Source organism: Saccopteryx leptura, chromosome 13 (assembly GCF_036850995.1).
Source record: "Saccopteryx leptura isolate mSacLep1 chromosome 13, mSacLep1_pri_phased_curated, whole genome shotgun sequence".
Lineage (NCBI taxonomy): Eukaryota > Metazoa > Chordata > Mammalia > Chiroptera > Emballonuridae > Saccopteryx > Saccopteryx leptura.
This window is the reverse complement of record NC_089515.1, coordinates 27221478-27240017: the sequence shown is the minus strand read 5'-3', so window position 1 is coordinate 27240017 and position 18540 is coordinate 27221478. Positions and strand designations below refer to the sequence as shown.

Genomic DNA, 18540 nt, shown 5'->3' with positions numbered 1-18540 from the left:
AACATCTCGCACACGATCTGGAGGCGTGGGCATGGGGATGGGATGGCTCACTGGTGCCTGGCGGTGACCGACCCTTCTAGGCATGTCTAGTGGCTGAACATCGTGCGCGCGTGCAGGTCCACACATATGTGGATGAGCGTGCGTACGCTCCACCTCCCGCCGCGAGACTCAACGAGTTCAGTGGTCCCTGGTTCGCTTCGCGGAGCTGGTGGGAGGGGCAGAGCCATTGTTCCGTTGTGGACCGAGCCCCCGGGGCTTGCTAGGGAGGAGGACCGGCTTCGCCGGTCGGGTACGACCCGACCCCAGGTTTAAAGCCGCGGCTTCCTTCCCACGTGTCTCCGGGAAAGGGAGGGAAAGCAGGATGGAGTTGTGCGTAGTGGAAGCCCCCGTGGCTTCACAACTGTTTCCAGTAAAACTTCCCCAGTGCCCATCCATACGCAAAGAGCTCAGGGAACCAGTCCTGGGCTGGTATCCAACCCCCATTCCCGGACCAGGTCCTCTCCGTCTTCCAGAGAGAGATCGCCCGAGTGCCTCCGAGGCCGCGGGGTGCCGGACACAGGCCCAGCGGCCGGTGAAACACAAGCCGAGGAGAAAGAGATGGGAGGGGGAGCGAGGAGCTCGCGGCAGAGGGAACAGCAGATTGCGCCGAGCCAATGGCAACGGCAGGACGAGGTGGCACCAAATTCCCTTCGGCCAATGACGCTTCAGAGTCTACAGAAGCCCATTAGCATTTCCCCAGGGGCAGGAGCTGCGGCGGCTGAGCCGCGGTGTGTCTGCAGCATCCAGTTTTCGCATGTCCAGCCCCTAGCACGCCTCGCCTCTGTCTCCTCCCCTCTCCGCCCATGCGGGGCTCCCACGGCGAGCCAACTCTGCGCACTTTGCCCCTGTTGGCAGCGAATAAAAGGGGTCTGAGGAAATACAGGACACGGACACCCACTGCCAGCATTAGCCTTTAAATTCCCACCCTCCGGAGTCCACACACAGCGGATCGCGTCCGGACACCGATCCAGCGCGCACGGCGATAGATCGCCGCGCAAAGGCTGGCTCAGCCACCGAAGTCTCTCTACTGTCTCGGCTGTCCCGAACTCCGCTCCGCAGTCTCAGCCCTGGGAAAGTGATCCCAGCATCGGTGAGCCCAGATGCCAGCCCACTTGCTGCAAGAGGAGGTGAGTTTCCCAGCATGGCTCCCAGACCGCGGGGTCGCCGGCACTAGCTGGGCTTCTAAGTGACTCGTTGATAAAGGACTTGAGATCTTCGCGGGGGACACAGCCATCTTTTTCGAGCTGTACTGCCTTCATTTGTTGGGAATGTGGATTGTTATTTAGGGACTTGGTTCCCGAACTTTTTTTCCCTTAAACTTAAAAGAAAAACCGGGTCGTGCCGGTACCCTTATGTGTGTATGCCTGCGGTGTTCCTTCGTGTGTTCGGAGGAGTGAAAGTGTTTTACTCCTTACTATTGCCCCTCCACCTTGAGGTTTCACCCCCTCCCCAGTCTGTCTGCACAGTGCCTGGGGACTTCCTTTTCTTCCATCTGGTTTAGACCCCATCCTCAGTTAACCTGGGTATTGGGGCAGGGTCTGTGCCAATACTTCCCCCAGCTTGATTAGAGAGTGAAGTAAGTGGCCACCGCTGGCTCCACGTGTAGTCTCCTCTCTCCTGACTCCTTGCTTTCTCTCCCATCCAGATTTCTAGCTCCTACACAACCACCACCACCATCACAGAACCTCACTCCAGGATCCTGCAGAATGGGGAAAGCAAGTTGGAGAAGAATCCCCTACACGTGGGAGAAGACATCCGCCCTGAGATGAAAGATGACATCTATGACCCAAGCTACAAGGATAAGGAGGGCCTGAAGCCCAAGATCGAGTATGTTTGGAGGAACATCATCCTTATGTCTCTGCTACACTTGGGAGCCCTGTATGGGATCACATTGGTCCCTACATGCAAGATCTACACTTGGCTCTGGGGTAAGAGTTATTCTTGTCCTCCTGACCCAGGACCCTTGCTTCTCTCCACTCTGTAATGAGGTAGGAGCTTATGAGGAACAGAGGCACCAGTCCCTCAGGGCTTAGGTTTTCCCAGCCATATCTAAGAGGCTGAGTAGGCTCGGAACAGAGCCTAGGGGGACTGGGAGGAGGAGTGGCAATGCTGCAGGGTTTGAAGTGAATAGACCTGTACTAGAGTCACCTTTCCCTGAAAGAGCATTTTTCCCCCCCTACCTGTTTGCTTGCCTACCTGTCCCAGGCCCGCCAGCCACAAAAAAATAGAGGCCCCTACCTGGGAGGCATGGGAACATGGGATGGGACCAGTGGTGACAGGGGGTATATGCTGAGCACAGTCGTGGGACAGCAAGAGAAACTGATCAGGATGAGAGTAGGAGATGGAGAGACGGAGAAGTGGTTACTCACAAAATCATTTGCCCTGACTCTTGACCCACCAACCTCCTTTGTGAGAGAAAAAGATGAAGGCTCCTGTGGGATCCCAGTTAAACAGATGTGGTACTTTGTGGCTCCATGTAGGTCTCCGGGGAACTGTATGCACCACTCAGTGAAATATCCTTTGATTGAAATAAGGTTGAAGAAATGTTTCATGTCCCACTCCCCATCCAGCCTGCTCCAGCCCCTGTGTCCTGATGCCATGCAATCTCTCCGTGCCAGGGAAGCCAGGCCAGACCAGAAAAGAGGCTGCTGCAGTGAGGGAGACAGTACCCGAGCTGTCCCTGACCTGCCCCTAGCTCAGCTTTTTCAGGGATGCACGAGGATGAGCTGATAGCCTACCCTGCCCCCTGGATACACACACGGCTTTACAGGCATTTTCACTCTGCCGCCTGCCCTGCAGCCTGAGGTGGGAGGGGAGAGCAGGGAATTCTAAAGACCCAGGGGGGCCCCCGCACTGCCGCTCTCTGAGGGTGGGGAGCCGGAACTCGCCAGGAAACACGTTAGGGTTTCTGGAGTAGTCTCACCTATGGAGTGCTTGCTGACAGTTGTGCTCTTGGACCATAGTTATATATGTAGAGAAGCCAGTAGGCCACATTTTAGCTGATTCTCCTAGGACCTCTTACATCTTAAAGGTGGTGGGACCTGGTCCCTAGAGCTTCATGTGGGGAAATCCTCTCAATGCCTCAGACAGTGAAATGCAACTAGGTAGATCCCCTCTCTCAAGATTGCAGTCTTTCTAGGTACACACTGGGACAACAGTACTTTCTTAGGGTCGGGAGGTTAGTGCTCCATAGTACAGGAGCCCATTGCTGGGCTGGCCAGGAGCAGGAAATCAGTTCATCTGCAGACCAGGAAGGGCTCTTCTATTTGTAAGGGGAAGGGGACTTCTGTTCTCTAGCCCCTTTGAGAACCCAGCCGAACTTCATTTGCAGCATGAGGATTCCCCAGGGAAACTGTGGGCTCCTCTCTCCACTCTTTTTTTTTTTTTTTTAACCTCTCTCCACTCTTTCTCCCCAAAAGAGGAGTCTTCACAAATAGTTTTATTGCCTGCAAGCCCCTTCCAGCCTTAGCACTCCCTATAGGTCTGGTCAAGTCCAGAGTCTGGCCAGACGGCTACTGCTGTAGGGGGCAGTGCTATCCCCAGATCAAGGTTGTGCCAGCCCATTTTTTGTGCCCTGCCCATGGGTATATACTATGCCTTTGGACAGAGAAATGTTGCACAGAGACTAAATGGTGACCATTTGTACTTCTTTTCCTGGGCTCTGTGGTAGATGGGTTAGCTGACTGAATGACCATCCTGATATGGGGATATCAGGATTCTTATGTCTTAAGAAACGAGAAAGAGGGATGGTCAATGGTCCCATTTTCAGAGTTTAGGAGCTTGACCTCATCTCTTCTTTTATCCTCAAGGACAACGTTAAATTAGCAACTGGTTCTGATTACAACATTTGTTTTGGGCTGAGCAATTTGGAGAGGTGTCTCAGAAGGGCTCTTGAGGCAGGCTGAAGGGATATTTCTGGTAACACTGAAGGCCAAGAGGCAAAACCTCTCATCCCATAGAGCAGCGGTTCTCAACCTGGGGGTCGAACGACCAAAACACAGGGGTCGCCTAAAGCCATCAGAAATACATATTTTATTTTAAAATGTATTGTATAATAAATATGTATTTTCCGATGGCTTTAGGGGACCCCTGTGTTTTGGTCGTTCGACCCCCGCTTAGGTCGCGACCCACAGGTTGAGAACCGCTGCCTTAGAGCCAAAGCTAGGAGATTTTGTTTAACCATCAATTTGGACATTAGCCGAGAGTGGGTCTCAAAGTGACGTAAGGCCTTCTGGCTGACAGGCTCAGAAGTGTTGATAGAAAAGGCACCAGGGTGCCTGGGTTCTTTTCCCAATCCCCCTGTTAATAGTAGGATCTCATGTGCTTTCGGAGTTAACTTGCCAAGGTCATCTGTGGCATGAAACAACCCAGTCACTCCCTTGGTTCTGAGCCAAGTGCTTCTGCTTTTGTGCCCAGATCCGTTGTTCTTCTTCCTTCTTGATTCGGGAGGCTGTGGCTCAACTGTCATTTTTCCAGGTGCAGATGCAAGCAGATATTGCTTCTGGGAAGATAAATGCCACATGACTTGAGGCCAGAAAATCACCTGGGGCCCTAATGTCAGCGCAGAGGGATTAGGGACAGAACTCTGGCTGGTATAGACTGGCTCTATGACTCTCCTTGGGATCCTGTAGGCGGAATAGGATAGAGTGGAGGAAGACAGAGGAGGGGAGAGAAGGGCAGAGAAGGGCGCTGTTTGGTTGAGCAACTGCTGTCTATGGCCAGAGAAGAACACAGGACAATTTGTTACAATGTGTGGTGTCTCCAACTGCAGCTAAATTCTGTGGCCACTGAGGACCCATTGTTTCTAGCTGTTTCCCTAGGAATGAAACATTGTCAACAGCCAATTGCTCCACCAAGGCCTCACTAGCTCCTACCTCCTAGCTACTGCAGAGGAACATGGGTACACATAGCAACCCACTTCCCGGTTAGAGGTGATAGCTGGCACCTCCGAGATGGTGGGCCTTCAGGAAGGTTAGGGAGGGCAGTTTTGGGGATCCCCACTGACAGCCTTGAGCATATCCCACCAGTGTCTAAAATTAGCCTTGCCAGAGAGAGTACGGGCTGACAGGGACATGGCAAAGCGAAGATACAGGAACTGCAGCTTCTGGGGGAGCTGGCTGGTATAGATGGAACAGGAATGCTTGTTGACAGAACTAGTTTCAAACAATGGCTCCATTTCTTATTAGCCTTGTGACCACAGATCAACACAACCTGTCTGAGCGTCTTTTTCTTCAACTGCGAAGTGAGGCTATTTAAAGCCCATTCAAGGAATATAGAGAACATAAAATTCTTGGCTAAGCTTAAGCCATGGCAGATATGACCTGTATACAGGGCAGATTGTCCCCTGATAGGGCCACACTGCCTGCTAAAATAGTGAAATGCTTTTGTACCAGTTGGCAAATTAGCCATAGTTCTGAGCCCCCGAGTGTCCTCTGGAACCCAGGGCCTTGCGAATTGGTGAGCGCCCAGACCATACTGGCTGCTAGATATTTTAAGATCACCCTTGTTTATGAGTCCTAAGCGCTGCAGGTGTTGTCTGTGGTCCTTAAAATTTGGAGGAAGCTTAGCTGGAGGTCAAAGGAGAAGGGACGTGAGATAATGTTCCCTCACAACTGAGAGTGACCAGTGGCTGGTTAGTAAGCTCTCTCTTCTCTGTCCTGTCTTTCTGAAGTTCCTGGGACTCCTTAACTTATTCCAATTCCTGGGTGGAGAGGATGTGAGGGGATGGTACTTCTAAAGTATTTATATTAATTAAACTCAGAGAGACGTGAGAAACCCGGGTGTCCCTGCACTTAAGGGAAAAGCAGAGCCTCACCCACAGCCTCTGAAGACACACGTGGCATACAGAGAACTACATGTGTTCCAGGTGATTGACTCCCACTCTTCTCGCCTGGCAGGGTTTTGCTACTATGTGATTAGTGCCCTGGGCATAACAGCTGGAGCCCATCGCCTGTGGAGTCACCGGAGTTACAAAGCTCGGCTGCCCCTGCGGTTCTTCCTGATTATTGCCAACACGATGGCATTCCAGGTAGGAAGGCGGCTCTGCTCAGTGCTGTCCTCTACTCTTTCAGTTATTGGGCAGGATGGAGGAGGGGGTCAGCACCTGGAGAGGAGCAACACCTGGACAACCATTTCACTTTCTTTCTTCTTGGGCTCACCTTAAGTGCAGGCCTAGTGCTTAAGTCCATAGAGCACAGCACACTACTGAGTCACTAGAAAAGGGAAATAGGAGATAAATAGGTGCTCCTCTATTTATCCTAACGTTTCTCTGTTGTAACACAGTCTGGCTGTTGGGGCCCTTCATCTTCAGGGGTTAAGATACATAAGCTTTAATTTATGATGTTGGTTTCCTGGGCAGACATTGGACAATAGAGTCACCATTGTAGGTGAAGACCTTATGACTCCACCACAATGACGTTGAAGTGGATGTTTCAGACTCATGAATTCTGTTGTTTTCTGATAGTGAGAGCTAATACTTTTATAGCGCTGAGTATATGTCTGGTACTGTTCTAAGTACTTGGCATAGATTACTTCATTAAATTCTCTTAGGAGATAGATAGTATTATTATTCCCATTTTACAGATGAGAAAATTGTGTCACTCAGAGATTAGGGAGACGTACATTGTGGTCCTATCTGCCAGGGTCGAGGTTTGTTGAGGTAAAAAGTTTAAGCCTGACCTGTGGTGGCACAGTGGATAAAGGTGTCGAACTGAAATTCTGAGGTCACTGGTTCAGGACCCTGGGCTTGCCTGGTCAAGGCACATATTGGGAGTTGATGCTTCCTGTTCCTCCCCCTTCTCTCTCTCTCTGTCTCTCTCTCTGTCTCTCTCTCTCTCTTTACCCCCCCCCCCCCTCTAAAATGGAATAAATAAAATCTAAAAAAAAAAAGTTTATAGCAGAGGTAGAATGAAAGAAATTGGAGAAACGGAACTGACAGTGATTAAGTGGTAGCAATGGGCAATAGATAGCATATGATATGGAGCTTAGCTTGGAGCAAAAGGAAAAAAGAGGCAACCAATTTGTCCCTTTCTTCATGGCAATATTCCAGGTACTTACCATAGTTGCAATATCATATGTGCCATAGTATCATACTTTATATCTTGAGAGCTTCTGATGTTGGAGCAAAGATAAGGAGGAGATATTGGCACAGTCTTTAAGGAATGGAAGGAGTCCCAGAGGAGCCCAGAGGTCATTTGGGAATATGGCCAAGCATGTGATTTATATGCCTGGCCGTGTTGAGTTGTGAGCTGTCTCTTGCCAAGGCATCGAATGGAGCTCCCTGCAGCCTCCTCCACTGACCAGGACCTCAGACGCTAGGCTGCCTGCCTCGTTCTTTCTGGCAAGGGATTAGGCACCCCATGAAGACCCCTTCCAACATTTCTTGCTTGAAGAATGCAATGTTCTCTCCTAATGAAACTGAGCTCTGTGTGATCAACTGCCATTCTGCCCACTGTATAACCTTCATGAAGCAACCAGTCCTATTCCTGTGGTCCTGGGACTTTAAGTTGCTTTTCCACTTAAGCTTCAGTGTAAAGGTTGGGGAAAAGAGGAGGAAATTCCATGACCCTCTTTTGGAGCCCTGACTCCTGGGTATTTTGTGAGGGTGGGCTGAGAGCCGTGGGCTCTTAAAAACATCTATCCTGGCCTGACCTGTGGTGGCGCAGTGGATAAAGCGTCGACCTGGAAATACTGAGGTCGCCAGTTTGAAACCCTGGGCTTGCCTGGTCAAGGCACATATGGGAGTTGATGCTTCCAGCTCCTCCCCCCTTCTCTCTCTCTGTCTCTCCCTCTCCTCTCTAAAAAAAATGAATAAATAAATAAAAAAACAAACAAACAAAAACATCTATCCTGCCTGACCAGGTGGTGGCGCAGAGGATAGAGCGTTGGACTGAGATGCGGAGGACCCAGGTTCGAGACCCTGAGGTTGCCTGCTTGAGCACCAGTTCATCTGGTTTGAACAAAGCTCACCAGCTTGGCTCAAGCAAGGGGTTACTCGGTCTGCTGAGGGCCCGCGGTCAAGGCACATGTGGGAGTTCAATCAATGAACAACTAAGGTGTCGCAAAGAAAAACTGATGATTGAGCTTCTCATCTCTCTCCGTTCCTGTCTGTCTGTCCCTATCTATCCTTCTCTCTGACTTTCTCTCTGTCTCTGTAAATAAACAAATATCTTTAAAAATTAATTAATTTAAAAACAACAACAACATCTATCCTCTGGGATTCCCCTAAGAGGGTGTCTTTTCTCAGGCCCATATTCTTCTTTGTCCCTCCAGAATGATGTTTATGAATGGTCCCGAGATCACCGTGTTCACCACAAGTTTTCAGAAACGCACGCTGATCCCCACAATGCTCGACGTGGCTTTTTCTTCTCTCACGTGGGTTGGCTGCTTGTGCGCAAACACCCAGCTGTCAAAGAGAAGGGTGGTTTGCTAGACTTGTCCGACCTAAGAGCCGAGAAGCTGGTAATGTTCCAGAGGAGGTGAGTGGAGTGGTGACAGAACTGGGCATCTGGTATTAGGGGAAACCCTTTTTTCTCCCAGGACTTATAAACAGAAGCTGAGAAATGTACTGGGTTTGTATATTCAAAATCATAATTTAAATTCCTAATATTTAACAGCCTGCAGGTTCACAGCCATAGGCTATTGTTCTTCCTGAGGAGCTATTTTAATTTAACCAACTAAATTCAGCGTTTACTGACCTAGGAAGTCATGGATACAAAGATGACTGTGTCGTAAGTCCTTACCTTCAAGAAGTTTGTAGCCTGTTGAGGAATGAAAGGATAAGTCAAGTATCCAAATAACTATTGTAGGTGGCAAAATATATTTTGTTCCAATAAGAGGCATGAAGGAGAGGGAGACTTATACTGGGGAACATCAGGGAAGGGTTTAGGAAGAAAGTAGCTTAGGAATCCACTGATGGGTAGAGATTTTCACAGGTGTCGGCGGGGAGAGAGGGGTACAGTACAAACTGAACATGAGCTAAGGCCCAAAGCATGGTCCACCAAGAGTCCTCTTGCTTGAAGTATAGCATGTGGTAAAATTAAGGCGAGTCCCTGGCCTGGTCTACAGTTGAGAGATTGAATGATGGGACAGGGCCTCCAGAAGATCAGAGACCTGAAGGCATTAAGGACCCTAAGGGAAAAAAAGAAGGATTAGAGCAGGGGTCCCCAAACTATGGCCCGCGGGCCACATGCGGCCCCCTGAGGCCATTTATCTGGCCCCCGCCGCACTTCCAGAAGGGGCACCTCTTTCATTGGTGGTCAGTGAGAGGAGCATAGCTCCCATTGAAATACTGGTCAGTTTGTTGATTTAAATTTACTTGTTTGTTATTTTAAATATTGTATTTCTTCCCATTTTGTTTTTTTACTTTAAAATAAGATATGTGCAGTGTGCATAGGGATTTGTTCACAGTTTTTTTTGTAGTCCGGCCCTCCAACGGTCTGAGGGACGGTGAACTGGCCCCCTGTGTAAAAAGTTTGGGGACCCCTGGATTAGAGGATGGCTGGTGGAAATGGAGGCAAGACGTTGAACATGAATTGCTAAGTACACTGACCAGAAAGAGAGAGGGGCCCAAAGGCAGAATGGAAACAGCCTGGGCAGGAGAACTCAGTGTCTTCATTTGTAATTTGGACCTCACCTGTTTTACCCACATGGAATTATGCTATGGTAAAAAAAAAAAAAAAAAAAAAGGAACAATGAATTTCATGTCAGGAGACCAGCATTCCAATCCTGGCTCCACTGGTTCCTAGTGGTGCAATCCTAGAAAGGTCATTTAACCTCTTGTTTACCTAATCTAAAAAGTGATATAATAACACTGCATTCTCACAAGATTTCCCACCCCATCCCTCTTGCTGTTTTCTGCCACACTGTCTTTACCATGTAGAAGGAAAGAGACAGCCCAAACCAATGATAATCAGGTAGATCGAGTCCTCTCTCCACTGACTGGTTGTCGTGATCTTTCAATGTAGGTATTACAAGCCCGCAGTCCTGGTGATGTGCTTCATCCTGCCCACACTTGTGCCCTGGTATTTCTGGGGTGAAACTTTTCAACACAGCTTGTTTGTTGCTACTTTCTTGCGTTATGCCATTGTGCTCAATGCCACCTGGCTGGTGAATAGTGCTGCCCACCTCTACGGATATCGTCCTTACGACAAGAACATTAACCCCCGAGAGAATATCCTGGTTTCCCTGGGAGCTGTGGGTAAGTCAGCAGTCCACAGCAAGACCACATCTAGTGGTCTGCTGTGTAGGGTATTGGGCTGGGAACTAGAAAAACCAGACTAACGTGTTTTTTAACCTCTTTCTGTCTTCCCACTAAGGGGTAATGTATTAGAAAACTCTTGAGTCAGGCAATAAGTCTTATATAAAAAGGAAAGGGTAAAAAACAACAATGCCTTTGATTCCAAGTTCTAAAACAATCCCCAAGTACTATGTATAAAGAGTCCCTTTTGGTTCTTCTAATCACCTCTGGGCTGGACTGCAGTCTTGTTTGGGGCAGGGAATGTATAAATAGAAGAATCTGGGTGGCCAGTATCCTAGTGGTTTATGGTTAAATATGCCATATAAAATGTAGAATACTTGTGATTTAATTCAATAGACTTTTATCATTTTGCTGGATTCACATAGGCCATCCTTGAACTGTATGCCATGGCTGTTGCTTGGTAATGCCAATATGAAGGACATCAAAGCAACTGCTGTTGGTCCTTTCCCACCACCTACCATTCTTGTCTCTTGTCCTTGACTTTTCTCTTCTGCTTTAGTCTGTGCTAGGAACACCCCCTCCCTCCGATATGGCTTAGGGAACCCCTGATGAAGCAGTTAATTTGGTCACAAGTGCCTATTTGCTGATGTAATGCTGGCTATTTCTGAATTTATTTCTCTCTATAATTTGAGTCTTAATAGCCTGTGTCTAGGATAGCAAGTTCTACCATCTTGTCTCCATTGTTTTGTCACTCTTTTCAGCTAAACATAGACCTTTAGTAAGGCCTAGAATTAGCTTTCCTTAAGCAAATCCGATGCCTCTTCTCCCCAGTGATCAGTACTGTTGTTTTTCCAATATATCTAGGCAACCTCGCTATACCACGTTTATGCACATCATTGCCTAACAGTCACTTTTTTTTCTCTTTAAAATCTTTTATTCTCAACCCTGACCATCTTAACTATATGTACTAAAAGTGGTTTTTTTCCCTCTTTAACTTTCCTATTCCCCTCCCCCTCTCCTTTCAGGCAACTTTTACTATCGTGCATGTTCTTAGTCTGAACCATGTTTGAAACAGATCGCCTAGGCCACGGAAGTGAGGTTTTTCCTAGAAATGGAAGTTTCTCGAATGAAATTTGATCTATACTGCAGATGACTCTATAGTGAGCTTCCCCAGTGACAGTCTCTTTCTGACCATCAGTTCAAACGGGCTGCCCGCGTCTTACTTTGCCTCAGTTATCATTTATTTCTCCATACCTACAGCTCTCCTCCCTTATCACCTAGCTCTTTGTTATCCCTGGCTTCCTGCCTCTAATCTTTTCTTCTTGAATTACCTCCCCCACAGTCACATGCTCGTCTTCTCTCTGTCTTCTCTCTGCCGGAGCTGACCTCCCCTGAGCCTTTTTTGGGCTCTATCTTGCTGCCCCAGTTGCAAAGGCTTATTCTTCTATCCATTGGCCCTCCTTCTCTTTTTTTTTCCCCCTTTGGCTACGTGTGTGTCTGATTCAGTTTTATTTATTTTTTAATTGAATTTATTGTGGTCGTACCGGTTAACAAAATCACACAGGTTTCAGGCGCCCAGTTCTACAGCACATCCCTGTACATTGATTGTATTGTGTGCTCACCCTCCCCCCAGGTCAAGTCTTCATCCATCGTCCTTTATGCCTCCAAACCCTCCCCCTCCTCCCCCAGCAATCACCACACTGTTATCTATGTCTTTTTTTCTACTGAGGTTCTTTTATCTTCAAAGGGCTCAGTATGCTCTTTTATTAGCTATTCTTTACCCGGCTTTACCCCAGCCTCATAAGGGTCGGTATTGTTATTGTTGAACATGGTTCAGAAAGAAGACTTCTGCCAAAGGTTGGAGAACTCTCCATGGAGTTTCCAAAGTTTTAACCCTTACAGAAATGATCATAAATCCAGAATTTCTTCGTTTTTCCTCCATCCATCCAGCAAACTGAAGTGTTCATCTTAGAATCTCAGAAGTCAGAGGGACTAGCTAAGCATTTTTGGTTAGCTTCTGTTTTACCTGCGTCACCACCACGCCAGGGTCAAAGCTTAAAGAATTTGAAGTCAGAGAGTCTACTGAATCAGTAGCGGCTGAGGACACTTGAGCCCTGGGCGGGGCCTCCTTTCTTCTGACTTTTGGCTGTTGCCGCCCTGTCTGCCGGTCTCTTGCACCCTTAGAAGCAGGACATTGCAGGTGAACTCCTTCATTCACCTTAGTAAGAAACAGTGGAAGTTCTTCAGTCTGTACTCCTCTCTCTGCCCTAACGCACGCACATATATGTGGAGCCTTGAGGATTGCAGACCAATATACTTAGTGAAGCTCTGGAATTTTCCCAGCTAAAATCCATTTCCAGAGATAGCAGTTTCTTTTTAGTCATCTTATCCTTTGAAACTGCCAGTCTTCCTCGTACAAGGGCTCCCAGATAGCCCTGAGTGCCCCAGGTTTCCCCATTCATTTCTTAAGAAGCCTCTAAGGTTGCTGGCTTGAGCAAGGGGTCACTCGCTCTGCTGTAGCCCACCCCGCCATCAAGGCACATATGAGAAATCAATGAACAACTAAGGTTCTGCAATGAGGAATTGATGCTTCTCATCTCTCTCCCTTCCTGTCTGTCTGTCCCTGTCTGTTCCTCTCTCTCTCTCTTGCTTGCTTAAAAAAAAAAGCCTCTGAGGAGATCTATTTGGGTCAGAGTAGAAGAGACTGGTTTCATTCACTCAGTCAACAACAGCAAGTTTCTACGAGGTATGAGTTACTCTGCCGGGTAGCTGGTGTTCTAAGATCAGGAAGACAGCACTTCGCAGCAGTGCTCTATAACTTTCTTCTCTGCTTTTGTTCTAGGTGAGGGCTTCCACAACTACCATCACTCCTTCCCCTATGACTACTCCACCAGTGAGTACCGCTGGCATATCAACTTTACCACATTCTTCATCGATTGCATGGCTGCCATTGGCCTGGCTTATGACCGGAAGAAGGTATCCAAGGAAGCTGTCTTGGCCAAGGTGAAAAGAACTGGAGATGGAAGCTACAAGAGTGGCTGAGTTTTGGGTCCCTCAGGTTCCTTTTCCCAAACCCAGCCAGGCAGAGGTTTAATGTTCTGTTTATTAACTACTGAATAATGCTACCAGGATGCTAAGGATGATGATGTTAACCCATTCCAGTACAGTATTCTTCTAAAATTCAAAAGTATTGAAAGCCAACAACTATGCCTTCACAATGCTAAGCTGTTAGTCTTTTTTCTTCTTTTTCTCTTCCATTTCTTCTATAGACTCATTGTCCTATTCTTGGCTTCGTTTCTATCACTTTCCTTTCTCTTCCCCTCGCTGCCTCTCAAACAAGCATTGTGAGGTGTGGGTGGGTCTCCATCTTCTGAAGCTTAGACACCTTTCTATCATCCAAAATGAGTAGCTTTGCCCCAGATGACTTTCCTTGAGCTGTCCTGAGCTTCAGGGTGGGTGGCTCAAGGTAGAGATTTGATCAAATCTGGGAGGACCCCTATTAATTCTCTTTATTCCTGACTTTTGCTAGATGGAATGGAAAAACAACTCTATTTGGCACAAAGCTTCTAAAGCAAGTCCATTGTCAGGGGAGAGAGTCAGCATGCGTGATGATTGATAAGTAAGGACAGGATGAAGTGGGAAACAAAGCAAGAAGCTCCTGACTGAACACATAGCTGCCCGCCCGGGGGGGGACATTGAGCCCCCACCACACCGCATGCTTCCTCTCTCTCCTGGCTCTGCGTAGGGAATGGCCGTGGAGCTTGGCAATGCTAGAACACAATAGCAGATCTTACTTATTGTCCCAATAGAGTCTAGGCTAGGGATAAAGAAGATGCATTTAGTTTATAGGAAAAGCGGTCTTTTTAATAACAGGAAGATTTATTTCATAGATCAGGAAATCTCGAGTTTGGTTGTTTCCAGAATTGGTTAATCCAGCAGCTCATGGAATCATCAAAATTCTTTCATCTTTCGGCTCTGCCATCTGACCTTTGGAATGTTGGTGAGCTCCTCTCATGGTAATATGGTGGCTGCAGTATTTTCAGACATCCAAAAAAAAAAAAAAAGGAATGCATTGATGGTATAGTGGAGAGCATTCCAAAATGGAAGAATTTTAGGGTTTAGGTCAAACATAAATATAAATATATATATATATACAGATATACTTTGCTTAGAATATTAAATAATTCACTTAAGAGTATTTCCCTCTGAGAGAGGGATGCTTAAAGAGGAGAAGGAATTAGGTGGGTTGTCTAATTTCCCCCCATTATTGGCCAGGAAATAGAGAGGCTGGAGCACAGGGCAGTAGGTAGTTCCTGATAGATAACCGGAAGGGTACTGAGTAAGTTATTGGGTGTCCAAATATGAAAAGAAAGCTGGTTACCCAAGCAAGTTAGTTGTTAGGTTCATTCATTGACTCTTATTTCTCCCTGGAATGAGTAAAAACTAGAAGGCTTCTCACCATAGTGTCAGACCCTTTCATTCATTTCTTCTCTGTTAACATCCACTGCAGCAATTTTCAACCTTTTTCATCTCGTGGCTCACGTAAACTAATGACTAAAATTCTACAGCACACCAAAAAATATATTTTTTTTGCCAATCTGACAAAAAAAAAATTGGTATAGTTTTGATTCAGTCATATCAGACTGCTGTTGTTGTGTTGGTTGTTGTCATGTTTTTATTTGACAATCTAAGGGAAAAGAGGTCATCGCCATGACTAAATAGTCAGGTGTTACATGTTTTGAAAATTCTTGCAGCTCACCAGTGTGCCCCAGCACAGCAGTTTAAAATCACTGATCTAGCCTAAAGTATAGGACTGCCCGGGGCGGGGGGGGGGGCAAGTGAAAGTCTTTGCCTTGATGATCGATTCCTGACTCTACCCTACCTGCCCGTTTTCTCTCACCGCTTCCATCTATTCCCTGATGTTTTTCCTTTCCTCTGGACAGGCAGCCTCCTTTGTGTATCAGAGGCAGTGATGGCTCTTCCTATCCAGGAAGACAGAATGCTCAGGGTCACTGAACCACTGTTTCTTTTTATAAAGTTGAGCTAGCTGCCACTTTCATTTGGCCTCCAAAGTCCACCTACACCCCTGTGGTCCCCTGCCACACAGATGACTCAAGACAACGCTGGCAGACCCTATCAGAAACATCCCTGGCTCCGGCGCGCGCTCTCATGAGACACAGCCAGGCCAAATGCTTGTGTCATGCCAGCGAGCCAGTCATGGAGCAAAAAAAGAGTTTGTTTGCAGTCTCCTTGGTCTGGGTCAGAACCAGAGAGCATGCTGGACGGCCCCTACTTGCTTATTTACCCTGCCCAGCTTTGTCTGTGCTCCCAGCTGACTGCAATGCTGGCAGAAGGAGGGAGCCTAGTCTTCACTGGGAAGTACAAGAAACTAAGGCAGGTTCCAAAGTGCCTCACTTGAAAGGAGGCCCTGTTCATTCCCTGGAGCCAGGGCACACTACAAAGCTTTGACTGAGACTTGGGATCTGAGATGCCACAACCTTTGCCTGAACAGCGTTTCTGTTCAGCAAATTAACCAGCATTCCCCACAACACAGCCTAGGGTAGACAATAGTGTAGAAGAAGCCCGGGGCGGGGGCGGAATCAGTGTTTTGAGAACCTTGGACCACACTCCTGTCCCTGTACCTCAGTCATCACTGCAAAAACCTGGCTTTTCTCCATGCAGACTGGAAATATACTATATCAAATGCTCTGTCTATCGTTGAACCCCAGTGATGGAAGGGAGGAAAGCCTTTCTTCTGTATTAACCGAAATAGATAGAGGCTACAGGGGTAAGCCTGGACTAAAGGCATATTTGTCTTTGGAGCCATTCCTCTCAGTAGAAAAGAATCTAATGGAAGATCACTGTAGTTTTGATCTGCTGACCTGTGCAGTTAGTTACCCCCTGGAAATGTCTGTTGGATAGTTTTAAATCTACGGGTCATCAGATGCCTGATTTATAATTAATAATCAGAAACAACTTTATCTGTCTATTCTAATCGTGTTCCATGGATCTGACCCACACCATAACCCTATACAAGGCTGGATGGGGTCCTCAGGCTGAGGGCCCCAGTGTGTATGTGGATGTGTAGGGGTCTGTGTGGGAGGAGGGGGTGTTACTAGATAAGAATACTTTCCAAGATTCTAAAGCTGAATTCAAATGATGCATTAACGATCCAGAAACTCAGATCTGATCAAGTCTGAATTTCACACTGTCCTTGCATTGTGGGTGTGCTGACAACTTATTTGGGTGCCTTACGTCTTTCAGTGTTGCAAATGAGCCTGCTCTCACTCCCTCCTCGCTCCTCTGTGGAGTTCCTTTGCACCTGAGAGCCTACAGGAGTGGCTGGTAGAAAAGGGGCCTGGCTGGAGACTTATCCGTACAGTTGTTAGCAGGATTCCCTTCTGCGCTTCATTTTGGAAACTTTTCTTAGAGCTGTGTTTATTAAGTACCCACATTTGATGGAGGGTGGAAGTTATTTGAATGTATTCCATTTATAATTTCTTTTTGGTTTTAGATTAAAAGATGGTTGTAGCATTTAAAACAAAAACGTTTTCTCCTTGGTTTGCTAGTATCCTGAGTGTATTTTCTAAAAGTATAGCTCAAATGGGTCAGCATGAAGGGTTAAAGAAAGCAAGATGTCAATGTTACCTGGGTGGTTAAGGCCAAGGCCTCTCCTACCACTGTGCCACTGACTTGCTATGTGACCCTGGGCAAGTCACTTAACTATAATGTGCCTCAGTTTTCCTTCTGTTAAAATGGGGATAATAATACTGACCTACCTCAAAGGGCAGTTTTGAGGTGTGACTAATGCTTTTTATAAAGCATTTTGGGATCCTTCAGCAGAAGAATTCTCTTCAGTCCTAAGTATTTTTATAGTAGCAGTATCCACCATGAAGCATGTGTCCCAGATGCTATCATTCACCTATACGGTTCTCTCTGAGAGATTTGAGTAAATCCATTGGATAAGTGGTGGATAACTAGCCAGACAAAATTTGAGAATGCATAAACTCATTGCCATGGAAACATACACAGGATACTTTTTCCTTGATTGGTTGGGATTTTTTTCCTTTTTTATGTGGGATAGTAGTTATTTGTGACCTAAGAGTAATTTTGGAATAATTTCTATTAATAACTTTGAAGCTAGTTGTACTTATCTGAGATTGTGTTTGTTCATAATAAAAGTGAAGTGAATCTGATTGCACTGTGTCTGGGAGTTTTTATGGCTGTGATTCAAAGTTTCCTAGGACTTATCTCTAGGGCAGGGGTCCCCAAACTACGGCCCGCGGGCCACTTGCGGCCCCCTGAGGCCATTTATCCAGCCCCCGCCGCACTTTCAGAAGGAGCACTTCTTTCATTGGTGGTCAGTGAGAGGAGCATAGTTCCCATTGAAATACTGGTCAGTTTGTTGATTTAAATTTACTTCTCTTTATTTTAAATATTGTATTTGTTCCTGTTTTGTTTTTTTACTTTAAAATAAGATATGTGCAGTGTGCATAGGGATTTGTTCATAGCTTTTTTTATAGTCCGGCCCTCCAACAGTCTGAGGGACAGTGAACTAGCCTCCTGTGTAAAAAGTTTGGGGACCCCTGCTCTAGGGTCTACCATGATATTTAGGTCCTGTTCCTATACCTTTAAGAGTTAAAAAAAAAAAGAAAAAAAAGTAAAAGCTACAAAGATTGACTAATACCCCAGTAATCCATCCTGTCGTTCCTAAGGGTAACTTTAGGTTAAATTCAGTCTTGGTAACAGGAAAGTAGGAGTGTGCTGCCATTAAACCAAAGACTTTTAACATCAGCTGACACTTTGGCCCTGGGGAAATGCCAGGTCTCTTGTGTGTCATATGGTCACATGGACCCAAGAGGAAGTTAGCAGCAGGAAAAATGCTCTGGGGAAGCAGGTTTTTTTTTTTATCTTGTAATCTAGGCTGGGCAGTTAAGGTCATTCCTAATAAAATGCAGTTCTTCCCTAGAATAAAGTGGTTTCCTGGAAATGCTAATTAACAACAGAAAGAAAGGAAAAACAATCCAAGGGAAGGCGTGTAAATTCCTGGAATAGAAAGGGCCTCACAATCATAAGGTGGAAAAGGATTTAGCTGTTTCTGCTTTATCTGGGAATCCTTGTATGGAAAAGAGAAGGTGGGCTTTTTACAGTTTGAAGAAGCTCCATCCTCCAACAGGAGCCACCTTGACAATACCGAGGCTCCCGAGTGTTTCCTAGAACCAGCTCCCCTCACTTTCTCATATAAGGTTGCCCTCACTTCGGACAAGAAGCAAGATTCTCCAGAGTAATTCAGCACATCCAAA

General features: G+C 46.7%; 1 protein-coding gene across 1 annotated transcript; it reads left to right on the top strand.

The window, feature by feature from the left end:
* The first annotated feature begins 754 nt into the window (after positions 1-754).
* SCD (stearoyl-CoA desaturase) lies at positions 755-17433 on the top strand. Its single transcript, XM_066354666.1, has 6 exons — positions 755-1166; positions 1685-1967; positions 5937-6067; positions 8311-8516; positions 10005-10237; positions 13080-17433. The coding sequence occupies exons 1-6, from the start codon at positions 1140-1142 to the stop codon at positions 13277-13279; spliced, it is 1080 nt and encodes a 359-aa protein (XP_066210763.1). The 5' UTR covers positions 755-1139; the 3' UTR covers positions 13280-17433.
* The last annotated feature ends 1107 nt before the right edge of the window (positions 17434-18540 follow it).

What these genes read in the sequence shown, in the direction of transcription:
- SCD (XM_066354666.1), top strand. Translation starts at nt 1,140, where the DNA reads ATGCCAGCCCACTTGCTGCAAGAGGAG. An exon ending in CCCACTTGCTGCAAGAGGAG is followed by an intron (nt 1,167 to 1,684) that starts GTGAGTTTCCCA and finishes TCTCCCATCCAG; the next exon opens with ATTTCTAGCTCCTACACAAC. An exon ending in CTGGTAATGTTCCAGAGGAG is followed by an intron (nt 8,517 to 10,004) that starts GTGAGTGGAGTG and finishes CTTTCAATGTAG; the next exon opens with GTATTACAAGCCCGCAGTCC.